Source organism: Geotrypetes seraphini, chromosome 4 (genome assembly GCF_902459505.1).
Source record: "Geotrypetes seraphini chromosome 4, aGeoSer1.1, whole genome shotgun sequence".
Taxonomy (NCBI): Eukaryota; Metazoa; Chordata; class Amphibia; order Gymnophiona; family Dermophiidae; genus Geotrypetes; species Geotrypetes seraphini.
This window is the reverse complement of record NC_047087.1, coordinates 259955549-259979102: the sequence shown is the minus strand read 5'-3', so window position 1 is coordinate 259979102 and position 23554 is coordinate 259955549. Positions and strand designations below refer to the sequence as shown.

Here is a 23554-nt window from a genome sequence, read left to right as displayed (position 1 = left end):
TTTGATTGTATAACTAATGCATCAGCTTTTAGAACCACCAAGAAATTCACTGGCATAAACATTTCTCATATTCAATGTGGATATCCTGAAACCCTGGCTGGCAAGATGTTCCCCAAGAACTAGAAACATGATGGCAGATAAAGGCCAAATGACCCATCCGCAGTAACTCTTATTTCTTTCTCTCTCCAAGAGATCCCTCGTGACTATCTCAGGCCCTTTTGAATTCAGATACAGTCTCTGTCTCCACCACCTCTTCTGGGAGACTGTTCCATACATCTATCACCCTTTCTGTAATAAAGTATTTCCTTAGATTACTCTGGAGCCTATCACCTCTTAACTTCATCCTATGCCCTCTCATTGCAGAGTTTCCTTTCAAATGAAAGAGACTTGACTCATGCACCTTTACATTACATAAGTATTTAAACATCTCTATCATATCTCCCCTCTCCATCTTTCCTCCAAAGTATACAGATTGAGATCTTTAAGTCTGTCCCCATACGCCTTATGATGAAGACCACATACCATTCTAGTAGCCTTCCTCTGGACCGACTCCGTCCTTTTTATATCTTTTTCAAGGTGTGGCCTCCAGAATTGTACACAATATTCTAAATGAAGTCTCACCAAAGTCTTATACAGAGGCATCAATACCTCCTTTTTCCTACTGCCCATACCTCTCCCTATGCAACCTAGCATCTTTCTAGCTTTCTCGCCATCACCTTTTCAGCCTGTTTGGCCACCTTAAGATCATCACATACAATCACACCCAAGTCTCGCCCTTCTGTCATGCACATAAGTTCTTCACTCCCCTAAACTATAACCGTTCTGTTGTATTTTTGTAGTCCAAATGCATGACCTTGCATTCTTAGCATTAAATTTTTAGCTGCCAAATTTCAGACCATTCTTCAAGCTTCACCAGGTTTTTCTTTGTTATTACACGTCATCCGGCGTGTCTACTCAACCCTTCAGCAATATAGTTTATAAAAATGTTAAAAAGAACAGGTCCAAGACAGAACCTTGAGGCACATCCCTTTCCTCAGAGCAATCTCCATTGATCATTACCCTTTGTCGCCTTCCACTCAACCAGTTCTTGACCCAGCCCGTCACTTTGGGACCCATCCCAAGGGCACTCAGTTTATTTATTAAACATCCTGTGTGGAACACTGTCAAAGGCTTTGCTAAAATCTAAATACACCACATCTAGCACATTCCCTTTACCCAATTCTCTGATCACCCAGTCAAAGAAATTGATCAGATTAGTCTGACAAGACCTACCTCTAGTGAATCCATGTTGCCTCCGGTCCTGTAATCTACAGGATTCCAGAAACTTGACCATTCTCTTTTTTTTAAGTGTTTCCCATTAATTTGCTTATCACAGAAGTCAGACATACCGGCCTGTAATTCCCTACTTCTGCCTTACTTCCACTTTTGTGGAGAGGGACCACATCCGCCTTCTCCAGTCCTCCGATACCACTCCCAAATCTAGAGACTCGTTGAAAAGGTCAGTCAGTGGAGCTACCAGAACTTCCCTAAGTTCCTTCAGCTCCCTCAGATGTACACCATCTGGCCCCATCGCTTTATCTACCTTTTATTTTAGCTAGCTCTTCAAGAATCCCAGGCTTAAAATCAGTTTTGCTCTGAGGTATTTACAAAACTGAAACACAAATTTATAACATAAGAATGTGTGCCACAGGATCGGTGCTGGGGCCGTTACTCTTCAACATATTTATCAATGACCTGGAAAAGGAGGCAAAGTGCGAGGTTATAAAATTTGCAGATGATACCAAACTGTGCGGCAGAGTTAGGTCCAGGGAGGGAGTGTGAGGACCTGCAAAGGGACCTGGACAAACTGGAAGACTGGGCAAACAAATGGCAATGCGCTTTAACGTGGAAAAATGCAAGGTCATGCATATAGGGAAAAAGAACCCGTTGTTCAACTACAATTGGGGGGGGGCATTGTTGGAGACAGCAGTCTTGAGAGAGACTTGGGTGTGCTGGTGGATGCATCACTGAAGCCATCTGCACAGTGCGCAGCAGCCTCGAAAAAAGCCAACAGGATGCTGGGCATCATAAAGAGGGGCATAACAACCAGGACGCGGGAAGTCATCATGCCATTGTATCGAGCGATTGGTGCGTCCCACATCTGGAATACTGCGTTCATATATTGGTCGCCGTACCTCAAAAAGGGACATGGCGGTACATTGAGAGAGTCCAAAGGAGAGCAACGAAACTGGTAAGAGGGCTGGAACACTGCCCATACGCCGAGAGGTTGGATTAGGCTGGGGCTCTTCTCTCTGGAAAAAAGGAGGCTCAGGGGAGACATGATAGAGACCTTCAAGATCATGAGGGGCATAGAGAAGGTGGAAAGGGACAGATTCTTCAGATTGAAGGGGTCAACAGGCACGAGGGGGCATTCGGAAGAAACTGAAGGGAGATAGGTTCAGAACAAATGCAAGGAAGTTTTTTTTTCACACAAAGGGTTGTGGACACTTGGAATGCGCTACCGGAGGAAGTGATCAGGCAGAGTACGGTACAAGGATTCAAACAGGGATTGGGACGGATTCCTGAGGGATAGGGGGATCGTGGGAAACTGAGAGAGGTGCTGGGATGTAACACAGGTATAGAAAGCTAACCAGATAATAAGTATAGAAATCCAACCAGGTCGTGCATGTGCAAGATCGGAGGGTTAGGACTTCGATGGGATGATAGGACTCAATGGGAAACCAAGGTGGCAAGGGGGCCCCTTCTGGTGACTCAGACAGGCCGTGACCTGTTCGGGCCGCCGCGGGAGCGGACTGCTGGGCGGGATGGACCTATGGTCTGACCCGGCGGAGGCACTGCTTATGTTCTTATGTTCTTAATGTATATAGAAAATTAAAAATGGAATAGATGCTGCATTATGAATTTGGGGTTTCTTTAATAGAATAAGTAAAAAGTCCTTTTTGAGTAAGGACCAATGTGTTTGTGTTGGTTATCAATGCAACATTCAATTTTCCTTTCACAAACTGAAAAAATGGAATTGTCCGAGTGTTAATGCTCAGAACATTTAGCTGAGAGCAGTTTCTTTGAATCTGTTCACAATATCACTGCAACCCAAAACTGGCAGTGCCATTTAGCTGGTGCCACTGGCCTCCAATTAATTTCTGTAAAAGATACCCGATTGTGGAAGTTCTAAAGTCTTTTAAAATAATCTCCTTCGCTCAATCTGCATAAAAATAGTTGAGTATGTCTTTTAACAGGAAAAGAACTATGTTTCAAAAAATTGTTGATGCAACAGAGCAGATGACTGAAGAAGATGCAGTAGAGTATATAACCTCTGACCCCACCAAAAAAGAAATTATCATGTAAGTAGTGTGGAATACTTTTCCTAGATTGCCACTTAAGTCCTTTGAATGACCCATGATGAGATGTTTTCTTTTCTAAAGGGCGATGATGATGACAGGATGTGACTTATCTGCTATAACTAAACCATGGGAGCTACAAAGTAAAGTAAGTGTGAAGTATTTTTTCAGAGAAACTGTATTTCAGACATTCAAGGAAGTATATGTTCCATCTCCAGCCTTGTAATTGATTTCTTTCTCAGTCGAATGCTAGTAATTTCTTGCATCTTTCTGAAATGGCAGTAATGGATTTCATATCAATTTATAGCTGTCTGTTCTAACTCACAGGTTGTGACATGATTTTTTTTTTTGTCAAGATGTGCATCAGACTCTTGAGGTCTGATAGTGATAAGGAAGAACAGAATAAAGAAATACTGCTTGCTATTCTTGGGCCAGTTGTAAGACTAGAAGCTGTTGTACTGACCTAATAAATGTACTGATTTATAATGTCTCCACATTTTATTTCTCTTTTCTGAAAAGTTAAGAAAATGAGAACATGCACATTGCCACACTAGGAAAGTCTGATATTCTATTTCTAGGAGTGGCTAATTCAGGCTACAAGAATCTGGCAGGATCCCAAAAAGTTGCAAGATTCCAGGTTGCTTATCCAAAGATAAGCAGTGGCTTGTCCCACAGTCCACCTTTATAATTGCATATGAACTTTTCCTCCAAGATTGTTAATAACTAGAGAGATGTAAATGTCTTCATAATTGGTTGGTTGAAAACTTCAACGAATCTAGAAAATTTTCAGTGGCTGTGTCAAATCGCTTGTCCTACTTGTTTTAGTTAGAACTGCCTTGTGACAGGTTGTGGTATATAAATCCTAGACACAAATAAACAGTTGTGATGGAAAGTCTGATCAAACTAGAGCTCAATGTTACTTTCAACCCTAATGAATGGGTCAGGTAGCAACTAGAAACCAGGGACACCTATGAGGACCTCATTGCACCAACTGACCTAGAAGTGGGAGCAGTGGATCTGGTGTGGGAGGGAGAGCCCTTGGGCTTTCCCCAGCTAAGCAGGTCATTGCAAAGTAACTCTTCAGCCCTGTTATATAGGGGTCCTGCTGATGATAACAGGTTGTAGTTTTGAATTCAGCTGGATACAGAATTCTCCAGGCATTTGCATCTGCTTTTCTTGTTCCTGTTTCACTTTGAGCAAGGACCCCCCTGAGGATGGCTATAGTTAGCCGAAACATAGACCATGTTCAGTCCACCATCAACTGTTGTGTCAGTCGCTCTGTAAAGTGGATATTTTATCAAATTGTTTTTCCTTTATTGCATCCTAATAAACATTAAGTCAAGAACATTGGACACAGTTTTTGCCCCATTGATAGAGATCATGCCAAGATGTTTATGGCTAGGCACCAAGAGGTGCTGTGTACTGGCACTTCCTTTTTGATACAATTTTCTTGTACATGTATGTGGTTAAATTTGTCTTCTTTGAAACATTACAGCTTAGAGCTTTTTATGGACTCGCATAAATTTAGAATCTAGATGATGAGGTGGATTAGATTAAGATCTGTTTGAGAAGCTTATTGATCTGCTGTAAATACAGTAGCTGTAGAGCTAACTCTTTTGTATTTAGTTTTCATTATATATTTATTTGTTACTGACTCCCAGATAATGATTCTTGGCCCTCCTTGTATTTTGATGTATTTCCTTTCCACTGATATATAACATTGCTCTTATCTTTTTTTTCTTTTCTTAACTTTTTTTCTTCATTTTCTGTCAATTTGTTCACTTGGTTATAAATTTGATAAATTAAAAAAAAAAAAATAAAATCTCTATTTGGGTGTTAATTAGCACATTTGTTTTTCATTTTGAAGGTTGCCCTTATGGTTGCAAATGAATTTTGGGAGCAAGGTGATTTGGAGCGAACAGTATTAGAGCAACAACCAATTGTAAGGAAGACGGAACAATCTGAAATTCATAAATTCATGCTGTTAGAAGCCAAAAATCATTATAAAATGTATATCTTAAAAAATATGGCTGACAAAAATTTTCATAAAGCTGATAAAGTCTGAGGGCTCCTTTTACTAAGCCGCGTCAGGGCGTTAATGTGAGCTAAATTGCCATGTGCACTAGACGCTATCGCCAGCATTGAGCTTGCGTTAGTTCTAGCTGCGTAGCGTGGGTTTAGCACACGCTAAAATGTTGCGTGCATTAAAAACGCTAACGCAGCTTAGTAAAAGGAGCCCTGAAAGATGGTTAAGTGGAACTACAGTATGTCAATTATGTCAAATCAAATTTATTTTGATAAAATAATCTTTGATTAACACTTATTGAAGAACTGTGGATATATCATAATGATTTCCTCAGCTATGAAGATTTTTATGATAACCAAGGTAATCAAGAGGTGATTATTCATACAGAATCTGCTTTTGGAAGGGACATTAGTACATGAAAAGAATACAATATTATAATACTTTATTACATATCTTTTGAAAGAAACTCACCCAAGATAATGTATAGCCTATACATGATAATAACATAGTGAAACAGCAATTACACTTTTCCCTCCCCATTTGTGGTTTCGGCAATCGCGATTTCACATATTTGTGATTTTTTGGGGAGGGGGAAAAAAAGAAAAAACCCCACAGTTTAGCCTTCTCCGGCCTTACCTGGTGGTCTAGCGGGCTTTCGGGGCAGGAGCGATCTTCCTACACTCCTGCCCCATGTAGATCGCCAATAGGAAATGGCTGTGGGGAGTTCCTGTCGTAGTCTCGAGAGACTACGGGAACTCACGGCAGCTATTTCCTATTGGCGATCTGCACGGGGCAGGAGAGCAGGAAGATCGCTCCTGCCCCGAAAGCTCGCTAGACCACCAGGTAAGGCCGGGATGCTGGGGGGAAGGCAGGAGGAGGCGGGGGTGGGTCAAAGCCGGACCAGAAGATATTCACGGTATTTCACCATTCGCTGTCCGGCTCTGCCCCTATCCCCTGCGAATCCGGAGGGAGAAGTGTAAGTTAAGAAAATATTTAAATAATAAGGAGTAGACCTTACTACTACTATTATTCTATAGCGCTACCAGACATACACAGTGCTGTACAGAGTCACAAAGAAGACAGTCCCCGCTCAAAAGAGCTTTCTGTTACAGCTCCTCAAATGAATTTGCTCCCGAATCAATATAAGAGAAGAAAAATTGCTTAGTAAATTTAAAAGTCTTCTGAAAAGCTGGCTTTTTAAGGACGCTTTTAACTGAATCATTTAAATTCTATTATCTTAGGATACTTTACAATCTAGTAGTGCTGGTAAGCAAAAATTAAGTGGGTAACCTTCCCCAACCTCTTGTTTTATTACCTATCCCTTTTTATTTGTTTACGAATTGTATTTAATCCTTCACTATTTTTTTTCACTCCTTTTTTTCACATGTATTGTTTTGTTAAAATAGTTCCAATTGTCTTGGTTTGTTTGTTTTTTTAACCTAATTTTTAGCTAAATGTAAATCGCATTGGATTTGGATTTTGCGATGAAATCAAATATTTTAATAAACTTGAAACTTACAATCTAAATAGGCAAGACAGACAAACAAGATACAGTTAAGGGGTTGGGTTGGTGAGCAGTGGGGAGTAGGGTTATAGAAACAATAGTAAAGATACATCGATCCAAAATACAGTGACAAAATGAAAATTGGCATATACCCTGTGGATGTGTAGTGCCTGGGGAAAAGTATGAGGGGGTGCTGGAAAGTTCTCAGCCCAACCAACCAACTTCCTAAATTCTGAGCATTATTTTGCCACTGTATCTAAAACTAGTGTTATCTTTTCTCAAGTGCCAATTTGCAGAAACGAAATTCTGTGTTTCAGATCATTGAATGAACCATGTCCACATCATTCTCATGGCTGGGCTGAGAACTTTTCAGCATCCTCTCATATGAGGCAGAGTTAGTAAACCTAAATATAGCAGCCCATAACACAGGGACAGATATATTTCTTCCAGTTTTATTCTGGTAACCCAGTAGGGCAGCTAGTCTGGCTGATAAGGATATATCTGAGTCAAGCTGATCAGAGGTATAGTTGATTGAAAAGTCTAGTGGAAGGACCAGGTTTTCACCTTCTTCTGGGAAAGAAGCAGAGAAGTCCAGAGGATAGAGGCTGACACTTTCGTAATTGCATTGTTTGTTTTTCCAGCTTATAGAAAAAATATATATATATGATGGCAGGTAAATGCTTCATACCCCAATCTAATTAATTTGCTTCCTTTTGCAATGTCATTGACTCAATTGATTTCTACTTTAAAATGTTTTATTTTCAAATATTTTTTAATATTTTATTTAGCCCATGATGGACAGGAATAAATCAGATGAGCTTCCTAAACTGCAAGTTGGCTTCATTGATTTTGTGTGTACTTTTGTCTATAAGGTAAACATATTTCACTTGTAATTCTTTTTTTTTTATGTTAGAACACAGTAATAGTATCGAGGTGATGGACTTTGGATATGGTGGAAATGACAACAAGCATTTTAGAAAGAAAGTTTTACAGAATACGTTTGTCATTTATCACTTGAACAAATGTGTTTATTAGTGCACCAACTCACGGAAAGTCAATGATTCGTAGAACAGATTTCTGAACCAAATGTTCACTGAGTTGGAACGTCTGCCATTGCAGCTTGTTCGTATTCCTTCCCTGTGCACCAATCTTTCTCTTACTAAACCTACTGTATATACTGGTTTAAATGTAATAGAGCTCAATATGCACGTTGCTTGATTATATTACATCTTCAGTAGCTGTTTTAGGAGTTTTAGTGAAATCAGAAAACCTTGTTTTTGAAGCATGCAGGGATATTTTACCCAAACTGGATTTCCTAAGGCAGAGATTAAGCTCTTCTGTACAAGATTCCAAATTCACTTTATTCCACATAAAGGAAAAAAATTATGAGTGTGATAATATAATGTTGTCTTGCCGATAAGACCATAATTTGTCAATATACTCAATTTCTACCAGTCACCATAAAGGGTGTTGGAGCCTTGATTAATAATACACAGGATCAACAGAGATATTGGTGACCCAAATTAAGTCCTTGTTCATGACTGTCTGGCATCTGAAGTATCAGGGTTCCTCTAGCACAGTGCAACTCAACTATCTCCCGAAGGCACATTGACCTAATTTATAGTTGAGATAAATTTGTATACAATGATTCTGCAAAATGTGCAAATTTATTTCATGCGTATTTGTGTGTGGTAATCCTTAAACCCAGATGGCTAGGTGTGCCCTCCCAAGAGTAGAGATGAGAAGCATTGCCCTAGCACAGGAGTGATGTGAGAATTCTGTAGCATTCCCCTATGCACAGGAGGACAATTCTATCAGGGGGGCACCTATTTCTGGACACCAAGAATGCCTATTTTTAGAGCCTAGTCTATTAGGAAAAATTAGGCATCTACAGTGGTACCTCGGTTTGCGAGTGCACCAGTTTGCGAGTGTTTTGCAAGACGAGCAAAACATTTGCAAAATCGGCGCCTCGGACACCGAGCGTGCCTCGATTTATGAGCGCCCCCCCCCCCCTCCGTGATCCGGCACCCTCTCCCCCGCAATCCGGCACCCTCTGCTCACATCGCACCCCCTCCCCGCCGCGATCCGGCATCAAAAAGGCACCCACCCACCCACACAATCACATTTCTTACCCCACAGATCTTCGGGCACCGGCAATGGCACCAACGCACAAGACATGCCGGTGCCCAAAGATCTGCCTCCTTTGCGCTGGGCCTTGAGCATCTGCGCATGCTTAAGGCCTTCGTGTTCCCGTTCTCTCCTTCATGAGCGGGGGGAGCAATGCCGTTTCTTGGGGGGGGGGGGTAGAGCAGCGCCGCTGGCCTCGGGGGATGGGGTGGGTGGGAACGAATCAAGCGAGTTTCCCTTAGTTCCTATAGGGAAACTCGCTTTGATATACGAGTATTTTGGTTTACGAGCATGCTTCTGGAACAAATTATGCTCGTAAACCAAGGTACCACTGTACTTTTCTTTGTAGAATATTAATGGGACCAATCAAATACATTACACTTAGGTTTATATACCACTAACACCATAAAGTTCAAAGAGGTTTACAATAAAAGAACCCCCCCAAGACATTCACATATACACATACATAATTAATATAGCTCTAGTTAAATATGTAAATGTTAACACTTGGCAATCTTATGAATAACCAAACATTTTCTAAAAATGTACATATACTGTACATAGTTAAAATAATTAATTAAAATCTGAATGTTAACATGAGACAGTTTTTAAATAATACAGTCTTTAAGTTCTTCTTAAAGAGTGAATATTTTTGTAAGTTCAAATAGTTTTATTAAGTTTTTCAAGAAGTAAACAATATTTATATACATGATGAAAACATAAGGCAAACTCTTTACCAAATTCAAATCTTAAACAATTATAAACTCTACAGAATACATCAATCAGATTATTAGGACATGCTGAGAAATTTGTTCATATTACCTCGCTGTATATACACTTTCATTGGTTACCTATCCAATATAGGATAAAATTTATAATTCTTTCTATAGCATTGCGTGAACAAAACCCATTCCATATACACCATCGAAATTGTTTAGATCCTTAATACCATAGAATGGCTCTACTCCATCTGTCAAGAGATCATCAATAAAAAGCCTTCTTTTGGATAGAACCAACATTGTGGAATAGCCCATTTTTAAAAACAGGCTTTTAGGGGCTGATTCTATAAAGGGCGCCTAACTTAATTGGCAAAATACCCTTAACAGCCTTAATAATTAGTTTAAAAATGTAATTGGCCTATCGCAATGCACTTAGTGGCGCCTAATGCCTAAGTGGGCATTCCTATGGGTGGAGCGTGAGTTAGGCGCCGCTAAGTGTGATTCTCCAAAAGCTTAAGACATCTGAAATGTAGGCCTTTAAAATCCTTGCCTACATTTCAGGTGCCTAAGTTTTTACATAGGTGCTGCTAGCCGCAATTCTGTAAATGGCACCTAAGCGTGATTAACATGTGGCTAGTGCCTTTTTTTTAGGCACCAGCTGATTTAGGTCCCGTTTATAGAATCAGCCCCTTAATATCCACCTAGGAGGGAGAAGACTGCACTAGTGTTCCTGGAAATACCAAAGTTAGGGCTCCTTTTAGAAAGCTGCACTACTAATTAGCGGCACGCTGAATGGAAATGGAATGGACTTCTTCGCATTCAGCGCTCTGCTAATCATAGCATAGCTTTCTAAAAGAAGCCCTTAATATAATTAATTTGTTTTGTGTGGCTATACAGTATATATCTTGTATGATTGAATTAGGTTGATTCTTTCATATATTTATTAATTTGAAAGTGTAAAACCACTTTAGTCTCACAAGATAAAGCATTATAAGAAATTTGTTAATACACTTCTCCCTCCGTATTCGCTGTGATAGGGGATTAAGAGAACCGCAAATACAGAAAAACTGCAAATAACTTTTTCATATGTTATTATTCACTGGTTTCTATTAAAAACCATCGTGAATATGGTGAAACCGCGAATAACATGGTGGGAGACCTGTTCCTGAAGGAGAGGCAAAACACAGTGAAGAAAGTGCTGGGAATTGGCGATTTTCGCTGTAAATGCTTGGAATCAGCAATTTCTCTATGCAAGCTGATATAATTTGGGGGGAGGAGCCAGAAAGCTAAAAACCGTGAATAATCGAAACCGTGAATGCTGAAACCGCGAATACGGAGGGAGAAGTGTAAATATAAACATAATCCATCTCCGCTAAAGGCAGGAATTATTAATAGTCCTTTCTGTGACGATCGCAGGGGCCTAGACAGAGAACAGGAAGCAAATGCCAATGAACGCAGACTCAAGTACAAATGTTGTACAGTCGACTCCACCTAAGTGCACATTGGTTAAGCGCAAGCTTCAGTTATCCGCAGCCTACCACCACGGCCCCGTTTTTTTACATTAAAGTCAATGGACGTAAACTCTGGATATTTGCAATTCAGATAAGCATACAATCCGCTTATGCACACTGATGTCATAGGTCCAACCTCTATTCTTTCACATTACGTTCACTACGGTTACATGCAATCATGTTCTGACTGGGAAATGGATAGGCTTCACACAGCAGCTTAAGTGCTGGGACAGCTGGGAAATGAGTGCTCTGCTTCCACTCAAGCTGTAGGGCATAGCTTTCTGTACTTTAGGCTCCAACAGCCCATGCACCATATTTAAACTGAGCAGGCTTAACTACAGCCTCCTCTTCCCCCACTCCTATTAAGCGCGCACCATCCGTTTAAAGCGCACATGGAGACCCAGTCTGAAGGACATGCACTTAAGTGGAGTCGACTGTATTCCCAACCATTTTGTAAACAGGAAGTTTAGGCTTCAGGGTCCAGGTTCTCCCCCCTCCCCCTCCCCTTACCCCCCCCCCCCCAACGGTCTTTATTCATACAGGAAGCATATCTCACCTCTTAAACACAACTTAGATGTTCCCTTCTTCTTCTATGCTTGACACGCAGGTCTCTCTGACTCTCGCAAGAGGCACTGTGGCTGTTCTCATTGACACAGTGCTACTGGATCAGGTGGCCTCATGTATTCGAGTAGTGACACCAGGGGCTCTGGTTGTTGTTCCTTCCATGAAAGAGCCCCTATGCAACAAATGAATCTCAGACAGATGAGGCTTTAAAAAAGCTTTTTCATTACAAAATGCCTCCCCCAAAATGAATAGATAATGCAGGATCATCACCTTACCCCAGTTCTCTTAATCATTGCATCTGGCTCCACAGTTTTTGAAGGGAAAGGTGGGGGCAGAGGGAGGGATTGGGACTTGTACACAGTATTGCCGCTAGTAGTTATACAACTACACTCAAAGCAGTTTACATATGGGTACTTCAAACATTTTTCTCTATCTATCCAGGTGGGCAGAAGAGGATTAAGTGACTTGCCCAGGGTCACAGGGAGCAGCATGGGGTTTGAGGCTGTGGCTCTAACCACTATGCCACACTCTCCTGAGGTTTTGTGTATTTTTCCCCTATCAATTTTTATACTTAAGTCTGAGAGTAAAACAATTAACGCAGTTTCTCTTTTTTTTGTAGGAATTCTCAAGGTTTCATAAGGAAATTACACCTATGTTTGATGGTCTTCAAAACAACAGAGTTCAGTGGAAAACACAAGCTGACGAGTATGATGAAAAGATGCGGGTTATTGAGGAAGAAAAGAAAAAGCACCAGGAAGCTGAAGCAAAAAGAGGTTAAGAGTAGATAAAATTAGATGTTTGTAAATTTGTTTTTCTGATTTATATACAAAAGGACTAATTGGTATAGTGATCAATCGATGTAGTGTGCTGGGTATGTCTAGTACCACTATAGAAATGAGCAGTGTTTATACTAATCAGGCCCCATTCATGTGATTCCACTGTCATAGGGCTGCAGAACTGTCCATTTACAACAGAACTACCGCAGGACACCAGGGTTCCAGGGAGGTGGCAGTTTTCCTGCAGTGTTCTCCAAGTCTTTCCGCTTTCCTCCAGTTGATTTCCCACCTCCTATGTGCTTAGAACAGCATTAGGAGAGTGGAAGCATGTTGGACCATGTCAACCTCCTTTGGCATCCACTGCTGATTGAACCACAACGCTCACGGCAATAGTCAAACCCCACCACTCTTCGTCTCTTCTTACTGGTGAATCAGTGTGGGATGAAGGCGTGCAGGGGGAGAATTATATGACACAGGGGTTGGGGAGTGGGTTGAGAATGTAGGCACCGAAGATATGTGAAAGATGGGCTAATGTACTGGGACTGTATGAAATAGGTGAAAGAGTGGCTGATGGGTGGACATTGTTTAAAATAGAGGATGGAGACTCTGTGAAAGAGTGAATGGTTTGTGCATGAAAAAGGAACTGGGAAGGTAGATGTATGTATGAGCACCTAGGATGGGGACAGGAATGGAGAGAAAAAAGGTTGGAGAAAGGGAGGGGAAAAGGATAGGGCTGAGGAGAGAGGGAGGGGAGCTGGGCTGGATCCAGGGAAGAGACATTTCCTTTTCTTCTCTCTGGATGTGCTCGCCCCTGCAACATCCCAGAAGATCTTTTCCCATTCATACCACTCCCAAGAGTCTAGAACAGGGGTCTCCAAAGTCCCTCCTTGAGGGCCGAATCTAGTCGGGTTTTCAGGATTTCCCCAATGAATATGCATTGAAAGCAGTGCATGCACATAGATCTCATGCATATTCATTGGGGAAATCTTGAAAACCCGACTAGATTCGGCCCTCAAGGAGGGACTTTGGAGACCCCTGGTCTAGAATCTTGTTCTTTCACAACCTATTTGCTGCCCATCCTCAAACTTTCCTCTTCTTTCTCCACCCATCCTAAGGTTGCCATCTAACTCCATGCCATAAGGAATCAGCTAATCTAGCTCTTGGTTTACCTATTGCATGTATGGACCTGTAGCTTTGATTGTTCAACTGAGTTTCCCAAGAAAACCTAAACTACATGTCTTTGCGAGCAAAAGGGAAAAACCAGGCCTGGATTAGCCTATTACTTATGACACTGAGTCAGATGACAAGCGTACTCCATTCCTACTCTTTCCTTCTTGACCTCCATTCTCATCCTCAATCTTCATTCTTCCTGCCTTCAGACCGAAGATCCTTTCTCTCCTCCCTAATCATCTCAAATTCCCCATCCATAAAACACCAAAAAGAACAAAATAAAACATTCAAACACTAAGCAAACTTGTAATACTATTTTGTTTTAATATGTACAATTATTCAAATTTATGCAAATCTGCCACAAAAGAGCTGAAAATTTCCAGACATTTTGCTTCAGAATTAACCCTTAAGCTATCACAAGGAATTATTACCATTAGTAGTAATGCAGCTTATGCAGAGCAAGTTGAAGGCTGAGCCCTCCCCATGTGACTTTGAAGAGAGACAATAGAACCAGTAAATCGTGTCCATAGCTCATAGTACATTTAGAAATCATGCCCTGGTTTTCTGGTCTATTGGTGAAACAGTTTGTTTTGGTCCTAAAGCAGGTGAATTTTCTTGCCAAAACATGGTGTTGTGTAAGATGTTTTGTATGTGAGAATTAATAAACTGTGATCCTGGTCATCTGTGGTATCCTCCTGTCTTTGGAAGTCAAGTTTCAAGTTTCAAGTTTATTGTATTTTGATTAAACGCTTAATCCAAATTCTAAGCAATTTACAAATTACTAAAATTACAAATTTGAGGGAAAAATACATTAAAAGACAGACAATACATTAAAAAACAAGATACGTGAGGAAAAATATGGGGAAAAGTTACAATATGTTTAAAGAGTAAGGAACAAATAAGGGAAGCACAAAAGGGGAAAGGGAAAGAATTAAAGCTTCGATGAAGCTTATGAGTAAATAATATACTGTGATAAAAAATTAGATGGTTAATTAGCAAAAACATCGTTAAAGAGAAAACTCTTCAGTTTACCTTTGAATTTTTCTATATTGGATTCTTCCCTTAAATAGATAGGGAGAGAATTCCAAAGTTGGGGAGCTGATACAGAGAAAATTACCTGCCGACGGGTGCTTATGATTTTTAGAGATGGGATTGATAATAAATGTTGTTCTGTGGATCTTAATGTTCGGTTGGTGGAGTATGGAATCAAATATTTATAGATAAATGCAGGAGTTTTGAAGAAAAGAGTCTTAAATGTAAGCAAACAAATTTTATAAATTACCCGATGTGTAACTGGTAGCCAATGAGCATCCCTAAGTAGTGGTGTAACATGGTCGAACTTCTTTGCTTTAGAAATTAATTTAATAGATGTATTCTGTATAATCTGAAGTCGTTTGATTTCCTTTTGAGCAATACCATTATACAGAGCGTTACAATAGTCTATCTTAGATATAACAAGAGAGTGAATGAGGATTTTAAGAGACTTAGCGCAGAGAAATTGGGAAATAGAACGAATTTGTCTGAGCCTAAAAAAAGAGAATTTAACGATACTGCTGATATGATCATGAAATGTAAGCTTATGATCAAATATGATTCCTAAGATTTTTATGTTTTTAACTTCTTGCAGTGAGTGACCTTTGATAGACATTGGAAAGTTAAGATTGAAGTTGTCTTTCCAGGGGAAGAGTAATATGTTTGATTTGTTAATATTCAATGCTAAGCAATTGTTATTTAGCCATTGAGATATTTTTTCAAGTTTCGTGTTAATTGTTAAGAAATCCGCAGGATTAGTGGGATCAATAGGATGTAATAATTGAATGTCATCGGCGTAGGCGAAAACATTAAAGCCGATGGATTGACATAGAGTAAGGAGTGGAGCAAGAAAAATGTTAAAAAGAAGTGGAGACAAAATAGAACCTTGCGGAACACCGAATGTAGAAGAAAAATTATTAGAGGTTTCATTATTGAATAACACATGTGATGTACGATCGGATAGATAGGATTGGAACCAAGAAAGTACCTGGTCTGTGACTCCAATAGACTGAAGCCTGTTTAGTAAGAGCTCATGATCGATCGTATCAAAAGCAGCTGAAAGATCTAATGAAATTAATAGAACTGATTGGTGGTGATCTAAGAAGTATTGTATGGAAGTGGTCATTCCTATCAATGAGTGTTCTGTAGAGTGGTGTTGCCTAAAACCTGTCTGGTTTGGATGTAAGACGTTAGTATTTTCAATGAAGTCTGATAATTGATTAAAAACTACTTTCTCAGTTATTTTAGACAGAAATGAAATATTGGATATTGGTCTGTAATTTGACATGTCATTAATACTAACTTTTTGATCTTTAATGATAGGACGGATAGTTGAATTTTTCCAGAGTGTTGGCATGTAGCTTTGTTTTAAACTTTCACTGACAAGTGTGAGAATTGCTGGACCGAATATTTTAAAATAGCGCTTAAGAAGAAATGGTGGTATAGAGTCAGCTAAGGAGCCTTTTATGTTAATAGACTTAATGAGGATTTCAATCTCTGTCAGATTAGGTATTTTAAAGTATGAACATTTTGAAGAAAGTGAACTGGGTTCAATTTGTTCTTTAACAGATTTAAATAATTGATTTGTGGTGAAAGTTGATCTAATTTTATTAATTTTATTGATAAAATATGTTGAGAGATCTTGGGCAGTAAGATTAGATTCCTTTTCATGATTTTTCGACTTGTTAGAGTATGTGATTGAGTTTAAAATACGATATAGTACTGAAGAATTAGTAGCTTTCAGAATTTGGGCCGAGTAATATTTAGTTTTAGCAAGAGTAATTTTTGATTTGTAAAATTTAGAATGTTCTTTAAACAATTCGGTATTAACTGGTGATTTGTTTTTCCTCCATTTGCGTTCAAGTGATCTCAATTGTTTTTTAATAAGAGAAAGTTCTGGAGTAAACCAGGGATTGGTTGATTTCCTTGCTGTGATATTTTTAATTTGTAATGGGGCTAAAGAGTCTAATAATAAAAGAGTATTGGTAGTCCAAAGTTTTAGAGAATCATCTAGTGAGATGTTATTAAGCTCAAAGAAGTTTGATGGAAGATTTGCTGTAATAGATTCGAAATTGAGATTGTTAAAATCTCTAAATTTAACTGTCTTTGTGAAATTTTGAGAATTAATAGGTGTTGTTTTATAAGATAGAGAGATCAAGAAGTGATCTGACCAAGTTGAAGAGGTTGGGATGAAGGCCATATCAATAATATGACCTGCCTGATGTGTTGGTTCGGAGAATAAAGGTTGAATATCTAATTGTTTGGTAAAGGAAAGAATATTTTTAGTGGAAAAATTGTCCGGATTATCAAAATGGATATTAAAATCTCCCAATATGATTGGGTTCAGAGAAGAGGAACCAAAGTCGAAAAGGAGTGATTGAAGTTGGGTTAAATTCTCACTGGTGATAGGAGGAGGTAAATAAAGAAGAAGAGCATCTAATTTAGGTTTAGACTGAGAAGAAAATTGTAAGAATTCAATAGGGGAGTTAGGGGGGGAATAATCAATGTCTATTAGTAGTGAATTACGAGATATAACAGCTAGTCCACCACCGCGTTTTAGGCGACGGTGATTAAAGAAATATGAAAAACCAGGTGGACAAATGTAGGATAGATAGGCTTCCTCCCCGTCAGTCCATTGTTCATCCCCACTTTTGGTTTTTCCTGGTCTCTGCTTGGGGTTTCTGTTGCTTATTCAGTTTTCTCATGCTTATTCATATCCTAGGTGCCCCACAGCCAGTCAGATTTTCAGGATCTCCAAATAAATATCCATGCTATAAATCTATATAAGCTTGTTTCCTAGAGGAAGGGAAGGGGCTTCTTGGAGAACTGAACAGATCAGAAAAAGATTAGATGTTATTGCTGCATCAAGATTCTTCAAAAGGGATTAGCATGAGTAGTATGGCTCAATGGCATTATAAGACGGGCCACTGAAAAGTTCTCAGCCCAACCAAGAAAAGAATGAAGCCAAGTTATTCCACACTTTTCTTCACACTTTTTGTTTCATTTCATATCATTGAGAAAAGAAAAGGAAAACTTACAGCAGGAATGCTGCTTCTTCATGACTATGCGCCAATGCACATGTCACAACAATCACAAGCTGCCATCCGAGAATGTGGGTTTCAACAGCTGAACCATCGATGTAGTGTCCTCTTCTGGCTCCCTTGGATTATTTCTTGTTCTAAATTTTGAAGAAATCACTCCGCGGGCAAGCGGTTTTCAAGTGATGAAGATGTCAAGGAAGCTGTGATGTCCTGGTTTTAAGGTCAAACAGAAGAACTCTTTTCAAAGGGGTTAAAGTCGAGAAGCGCCCAAGCAAGTGGTACCCCTCCCCCACCCATCCTTTCCCCGCTCCCTTGCCTCTTCCCTTTCCCCAGACCTCTTTACGTTCCCGGCACAAGAAGCAATCCTAACCCGCTGCTCGCACCAGCGTTGGCTCTTCCTTGGACATCACTTCTTAGGCAAGGGTCCAGGAAGTGACACCAGAGGAAGAACCGATGCTGGTGCGAGCAGCGGGTTGGAGTTGCTGTTTGTGGCACAAATGTTAAAAGAGGTACGGGGGAAGGGGTGTGCACACACTTTGGTAGTTGGGGGGGCGAGGGAACAGAGAGGAAGATGGGTGCCGGCGTCCCTACCAAGGTGGCGCTCGGGACAGACAGTCCTCCCTCCACCCTCCTTACTACACCACTGCAGCCACTGATGCCAAACAGCTGTCCAGCTTCTTACAGCTCTAAGTGAGTTTGAACCACGTGGTGCCTGATCTTAACAAAATTTGAATGCATCTGAAAACTTGGCTATTCTCAAAAATGAAAATCTCGCTATCATCTTTATAATCACTAATTCTTATTATGTTTTTCCTTCCTTATCTTAAAGTTCCTGTAAACCAGGGATCTCAAAGTCCCTCCTTGAGGGCTGCAATCCGCAATCCAGGATTTCCCCAATGAATATGCATTGAAAGCAGTGCATGCACATAGATCTCATGCATATTCATTGGGGAAATCCTAAAAACCCGACTGGATTGTGGCCCTCAAGGAGGGACTTTGAGACCCCTGCTGTAAACCATCTTTATGGAGAGGATGAGATATATAAACTTAAAGTTTAGTTTAGTTTAGCTGATCACCATGGGAATTCAGCACTTCATGGCTCAAATTCACTGAGTGGTGTGCAGGACCAGCTGAAGGAAAAGTTCTTTGGTGCCGGCAACTGCAAACAGGACAGAAACTCGGGACAGGAAAATCATGGTCACCATGGCAACTTGGTACTCAAGATATGTCAAGATCTAGGTTGTACTATCTTTAACTTAGCAAGAAATTCTTTAAAATAGTGATGTGTTGGATGGGGCAACTGGGTATTCCTTTAAAATTAATTGGATGGTCTTATAGGCAAGTGGGCTAACCCATTTTTCACTCCTGAGGTGGCTGGCCCAGTTGTCCATGTGACCAGTGATAACCTGTTCAAGCACTTGCAAAGGTCTGCAAAATTCTTTGGCTTTTTGCTTAGTCCACTTACTCATAGGTAGATATTGATATCTCAATGCACTAGATCAGGGGTCTCAAAGTCCCTCCTTGAGGGCCGCAATCCAGTCGGGTTTTTAGGATTTCCCCAATGAATATGCATGAGATCTATGTGCATGCACTGCTTTCAATGCATATTCATTGGGGAAATCCTGAAAACCCGACTGGATTGCGGCCCTCAAGGAGGGACTTTGAGATCCCTGCACTAGATCCAAAAAGCCAAAATGGGCAAAATTGAGGCTTTGCCCACTTGGCCATAAAATCATACAATTTTGACATCACCCAATGAAGTAGACAAGCAAGAAACTACTAGTACATCACTGCCATACAATGTGGTCATGCTAATCCGGTCATAAAAGTTCAATTGCTTTCCATCTGACTTAAGAAAACCATGGTACACATATCTTCTGAGCCACTACAGTGGAACGTTCAATACAGAAATATTTAAACTACTACAGTTTTAAGACTTTAAAAATAAAAAAATGGTGTTACTTACATCCAAATACTGGTGATGCCAAGAGACAGATTATGTGACATGTTTTAATGCAGATGAAAAGGGTCGCAAATAACTTAGTAAATTTTTAGTCTAATTTTGGTATGCTGCATTATATTGATTTAAGAATTTTTTTCATAATTCATGTCTTTCATGAAGATAAGACAGCTGGAAAAATAAACTTCTGAAATTTTACATTATGATTGTTTCAATGTATGGTTATCCTTCAAGAAATGCAAGTGCCAACTGTTGCACCTCATTAGGAATGCTTTGGGTTCCTCAACATCTTGCCAAACTAATAACATGGTACTATAAAGCTAGTCTAATTTTCTAGTAGGCAAAAACAGTTTTTCAGATCACAAAAATAACCTTCACAAATCCACTGGCAGTTTTGAAAATACATAACTTAGAACATTTGAATGCTACTAACCTTTCTGTTCTGTTTTCAGGTCAACTTGCATCAAGCGGAGGAGGAGATGATAACCAAAGAACATCTAAAACATGCATAATTTTGTAGATAATAAAATATATTGGGAGTAAGTCATTGAGACTTTCCACCTGAAAGAAATACTAGAAGGAACTTCAGCTCAAAACAGAAGAGCAATTGATCAAAATAATCCTCAAAATGTCTGCCATCTAGTAAATACCAATAAAATGAAATATACGCAGAAGCAGTTAGCATTACCACTAAGATAAACCTTAATAAAAACATGAGAGGAAGCCATTGTGTAAAATAAATGTATTTCTAAGATTTGTCACTAAGGTTATACATTTTTCAATAATGTTAGAGTTGAATAGAACAAAACACTCGCATAAGTCACTCATCTATAATTGTGTCCTGCACATTTCTATAGGCCCAAATTGATGGGAGCCCAAGGCTTATACAGTGCCTCAAAGAAACACATCCACCTTCACATACCCCATGTCATTGAAGAAGAAATTAAAATCTCTCAAAATGAGAGCACACTTCATATTCACTGTGGAAGTTGTAAATAAATCAGTCAAATCCAAGGCAGTCTATCCCTGAAGTGCCTGGGTTTGATAAATTTATAGTAATGCCCACTAGCCCTAAACTCAACCCCATCCCCTCATAGCTTTGATCCATATAGCTGCCTAAGTGCATATCTAGTCAAGTTAGCTCAGATAATGATTACGACACCACTCCAACACTTACCTATTCTAGTTTGGTGCAAGTATTTTTATAACCCTTGATTAACACTAAGGGGGAATTCATCAAGGGGTGCTGATTTAGCGCACACTAAGGGTTCCTTTTACAAAGGTGCGTTAGGGTCTTAATGCGCGGAATAGCGTGCGCTAAAATGCCATGCGCGATAGCTGCCACCGCCTCCTCTTGAGCAGGCAGTTTTTCGGCTTGCGTGCGCTAATCCGGTAGATGCGCTAAAAACGCTAGCGCACCTTTATAAAAGGAGCCCTAAACGCTAAGATGCCGATTATAGCGTTTAGCGGTTAGCTACCCTTGATAAATCCCCCCACTTAAACTGTCAGAATTTGAGTGCCATGTTTTGATTACACAGGAAAACCAGAAAGCCTGCAGTCCAAATATAAATATAAAAAATCAATAAAAAATTGTAAAAGCTATTTTCATATCAAATCATTCAACCAAATGTAAGAACATAACAACATAAGACTTGTCATACTGGAACAGACCGAAGATCCATTAAGCCCAGTATCCTGTTTCCAACAGTGGCCAACCCGGATCCCAAGTCCCTAGCAAGATGCCAAATAGTAGGGGGATGGGAGGGTATATCTTTTGTATTGGTATTATTCCTGATGATAATGATGCATGGGGGAGGGAATTTTTATCTTTTGTATAGATACTGATTGATTATAAGTGCTTGGTTAATTATCATTATCTATATATATAAAATCGGAGGTATGTATGTGTGTGTGTATGTGCTGCGATCACGCAAAAACGGCTTGACCGATTTGAACAAAACTTGGTATGCAGATCCCTCACTACCTGGGGTGATATGTTCTGGGGGTCTCGCGGCCCACAACTCTATGTTGCTTGCTCAAGGGTGGGTTCACCCAAGAATTTATATGTTCTTGCTCCAGGAGGTGAAACTAAAATTGTTGTTTATAATCACGTTTTGCGTTAGTTGTATTGTATTCATTTTGTCAAATATTTCACATTATAATTTGATTATTGTACTTTTTATTAAGCTGTAAAAAAATAATTTCATTCACCACTATAAAGTATCTTTATTTGAATCCATTTACAGTGTTATTGCTATAATTAAATACCCGTGCAACGCCGGGGCATCAGCTAGTTTGTATATAAATTGTATTGCACTTTTTGTTGACATTAATAACTAAAAGTTAAAAAAGAAAAGATTTTCTGCTGCTTAACCTAGGAATAAGCAGTGGATTTCCCCAAGGCATCTCAATAATGGCCCATGAATGGCTCTTTAAGGAAATTATCCAAACCTTTTTTAAACCCTGCTAAGCTGATTTCACCACATCCTCTGCAATGAATTCCAGAGTTTAAATACACATTGTTTGAAAAAATATTTTCTCCAGTTTGTTTCAAATCTACTAATCTGCTAAACTGGAACGTACGCAGGTGAGGCTGGACTCATTTAGAGCACTGGTCTTTGACGTGGGGGGCCGCCACGTGCGCGGACTGCTGGGCACGATGGACCACTAGTCTGACCCAGCAGTGTCAATTCTTATGTTCTTACTACTTAGTAGGGTCATTGCATGCCCCCTAGTCCTAGTATTTTTGGAAAGAGTGAATGAGTGATTCACATCTACCCTTTCTACTCCACTCAGTATTTTATAGACCTCTATCATATCACCACTAATCCATCTCTTCTCCAAGCTGAACAGCCCTATCTACTTTAGCCTTTCCTCATAGGGAAGTCTTACCCTACCTTTTATCATTTTTGTTGCCCTTCTCTTTACCTTTTCTCATTCCACTCCATCTTTTTATCCCTGAGCCATCCCTTCGCCAAGTTGAATAGCCCTAGCCTCTTTAGCTTTTCCTCAAAGGAAAGTCATCCCATCCCTTTTATCATTTTTGTCGCCCTTCTCTGTACCTTTTCTGAGATACGGCGACCAGAATTGCATACAATGTTCGAGCTGCCGCTGTACAACAGAGTGATACAAGGGTATTATAACACTTTCATCTTTATTTTCCATTTCTTTCCTGATAATTCCTAACATTTTATTTGCTTTCTTAGCTGATGCCGCAATTGAGCTGAGGGTTTCAACATATCATTAACAATGACACCTAGAACCTTTTCCTGGGCAGTGACTCCTAATGTGGAACCCTGCATCTATAGTTCAGGTTCCTCTTTCCCACATGTATCACTTTGCACTTGCTTACATTAAACGTCATCTGCCATTCTGATGCCCAGTCTCCCAAGATCCTCTTGTGATTTTTCACTATCCTCTTGTGATTTAACAACTTTGTATCATCAGCAAATTTAAATAGCTCATTAGTTATTCCCATCTCTAGATCTTGATAAATATGTTAAAAAGCAGCGGTTGCAGCACTGACCCCTGGAGAACCCCACTATTTACCCCTCTTCACTGAGAATATTGACTATTTAAAGCTACTCTCTGTTTTCTGTCTTTCAACCAGTTCTTAATCCGTAATAGGACATTACCTCCTATTCCATGACTTTCTAATTTCCTCAGAAGTCTTTCATGAAGTACTTTGTCAAATGCCTTTTTAAAATCCAAACACACAATTTCAGCCAGCTCACCTTTATCCACATGTTCATTCACCCCTTCAAAGAAATTGCAGTAGATTGTTAA

At 39.7% G+C, this 23554-nt stretch overlaps 1 protein-coding gene across 1 annotated transcript in view; it reads left to right on the top strand.

Moving 5' to 3' along the window:
* LOC117360103 (cone cGMP-specific 3',5'-cyclic phosphodiesterase subunit alpha'-like) overlaps positions 1–21635 on the top strand; it is a 121977-nt gene extending 100342 nt beyond the window's left edge. The window contains 6 exon segments of the mRNA XM_033943772.1: positions 3237–3341; positions 3423–3486; positions 5206–5280; positions 7657–7740; positions 12409–12562; positions 20221–21635. Coding sequence (XP_033799663.1) covers positions 3237–3341; positions 3423–3486; positions 5206–5280; positions 7657–7740; positions 12409–12562; positions 20221–20288 — 550 coding nt within the window. The 3' untranslated portion in view covers positions 20289–21635.
* The last annotated feature ends 1919 nt before the right edge of the window (positions 21636–23554 follow it).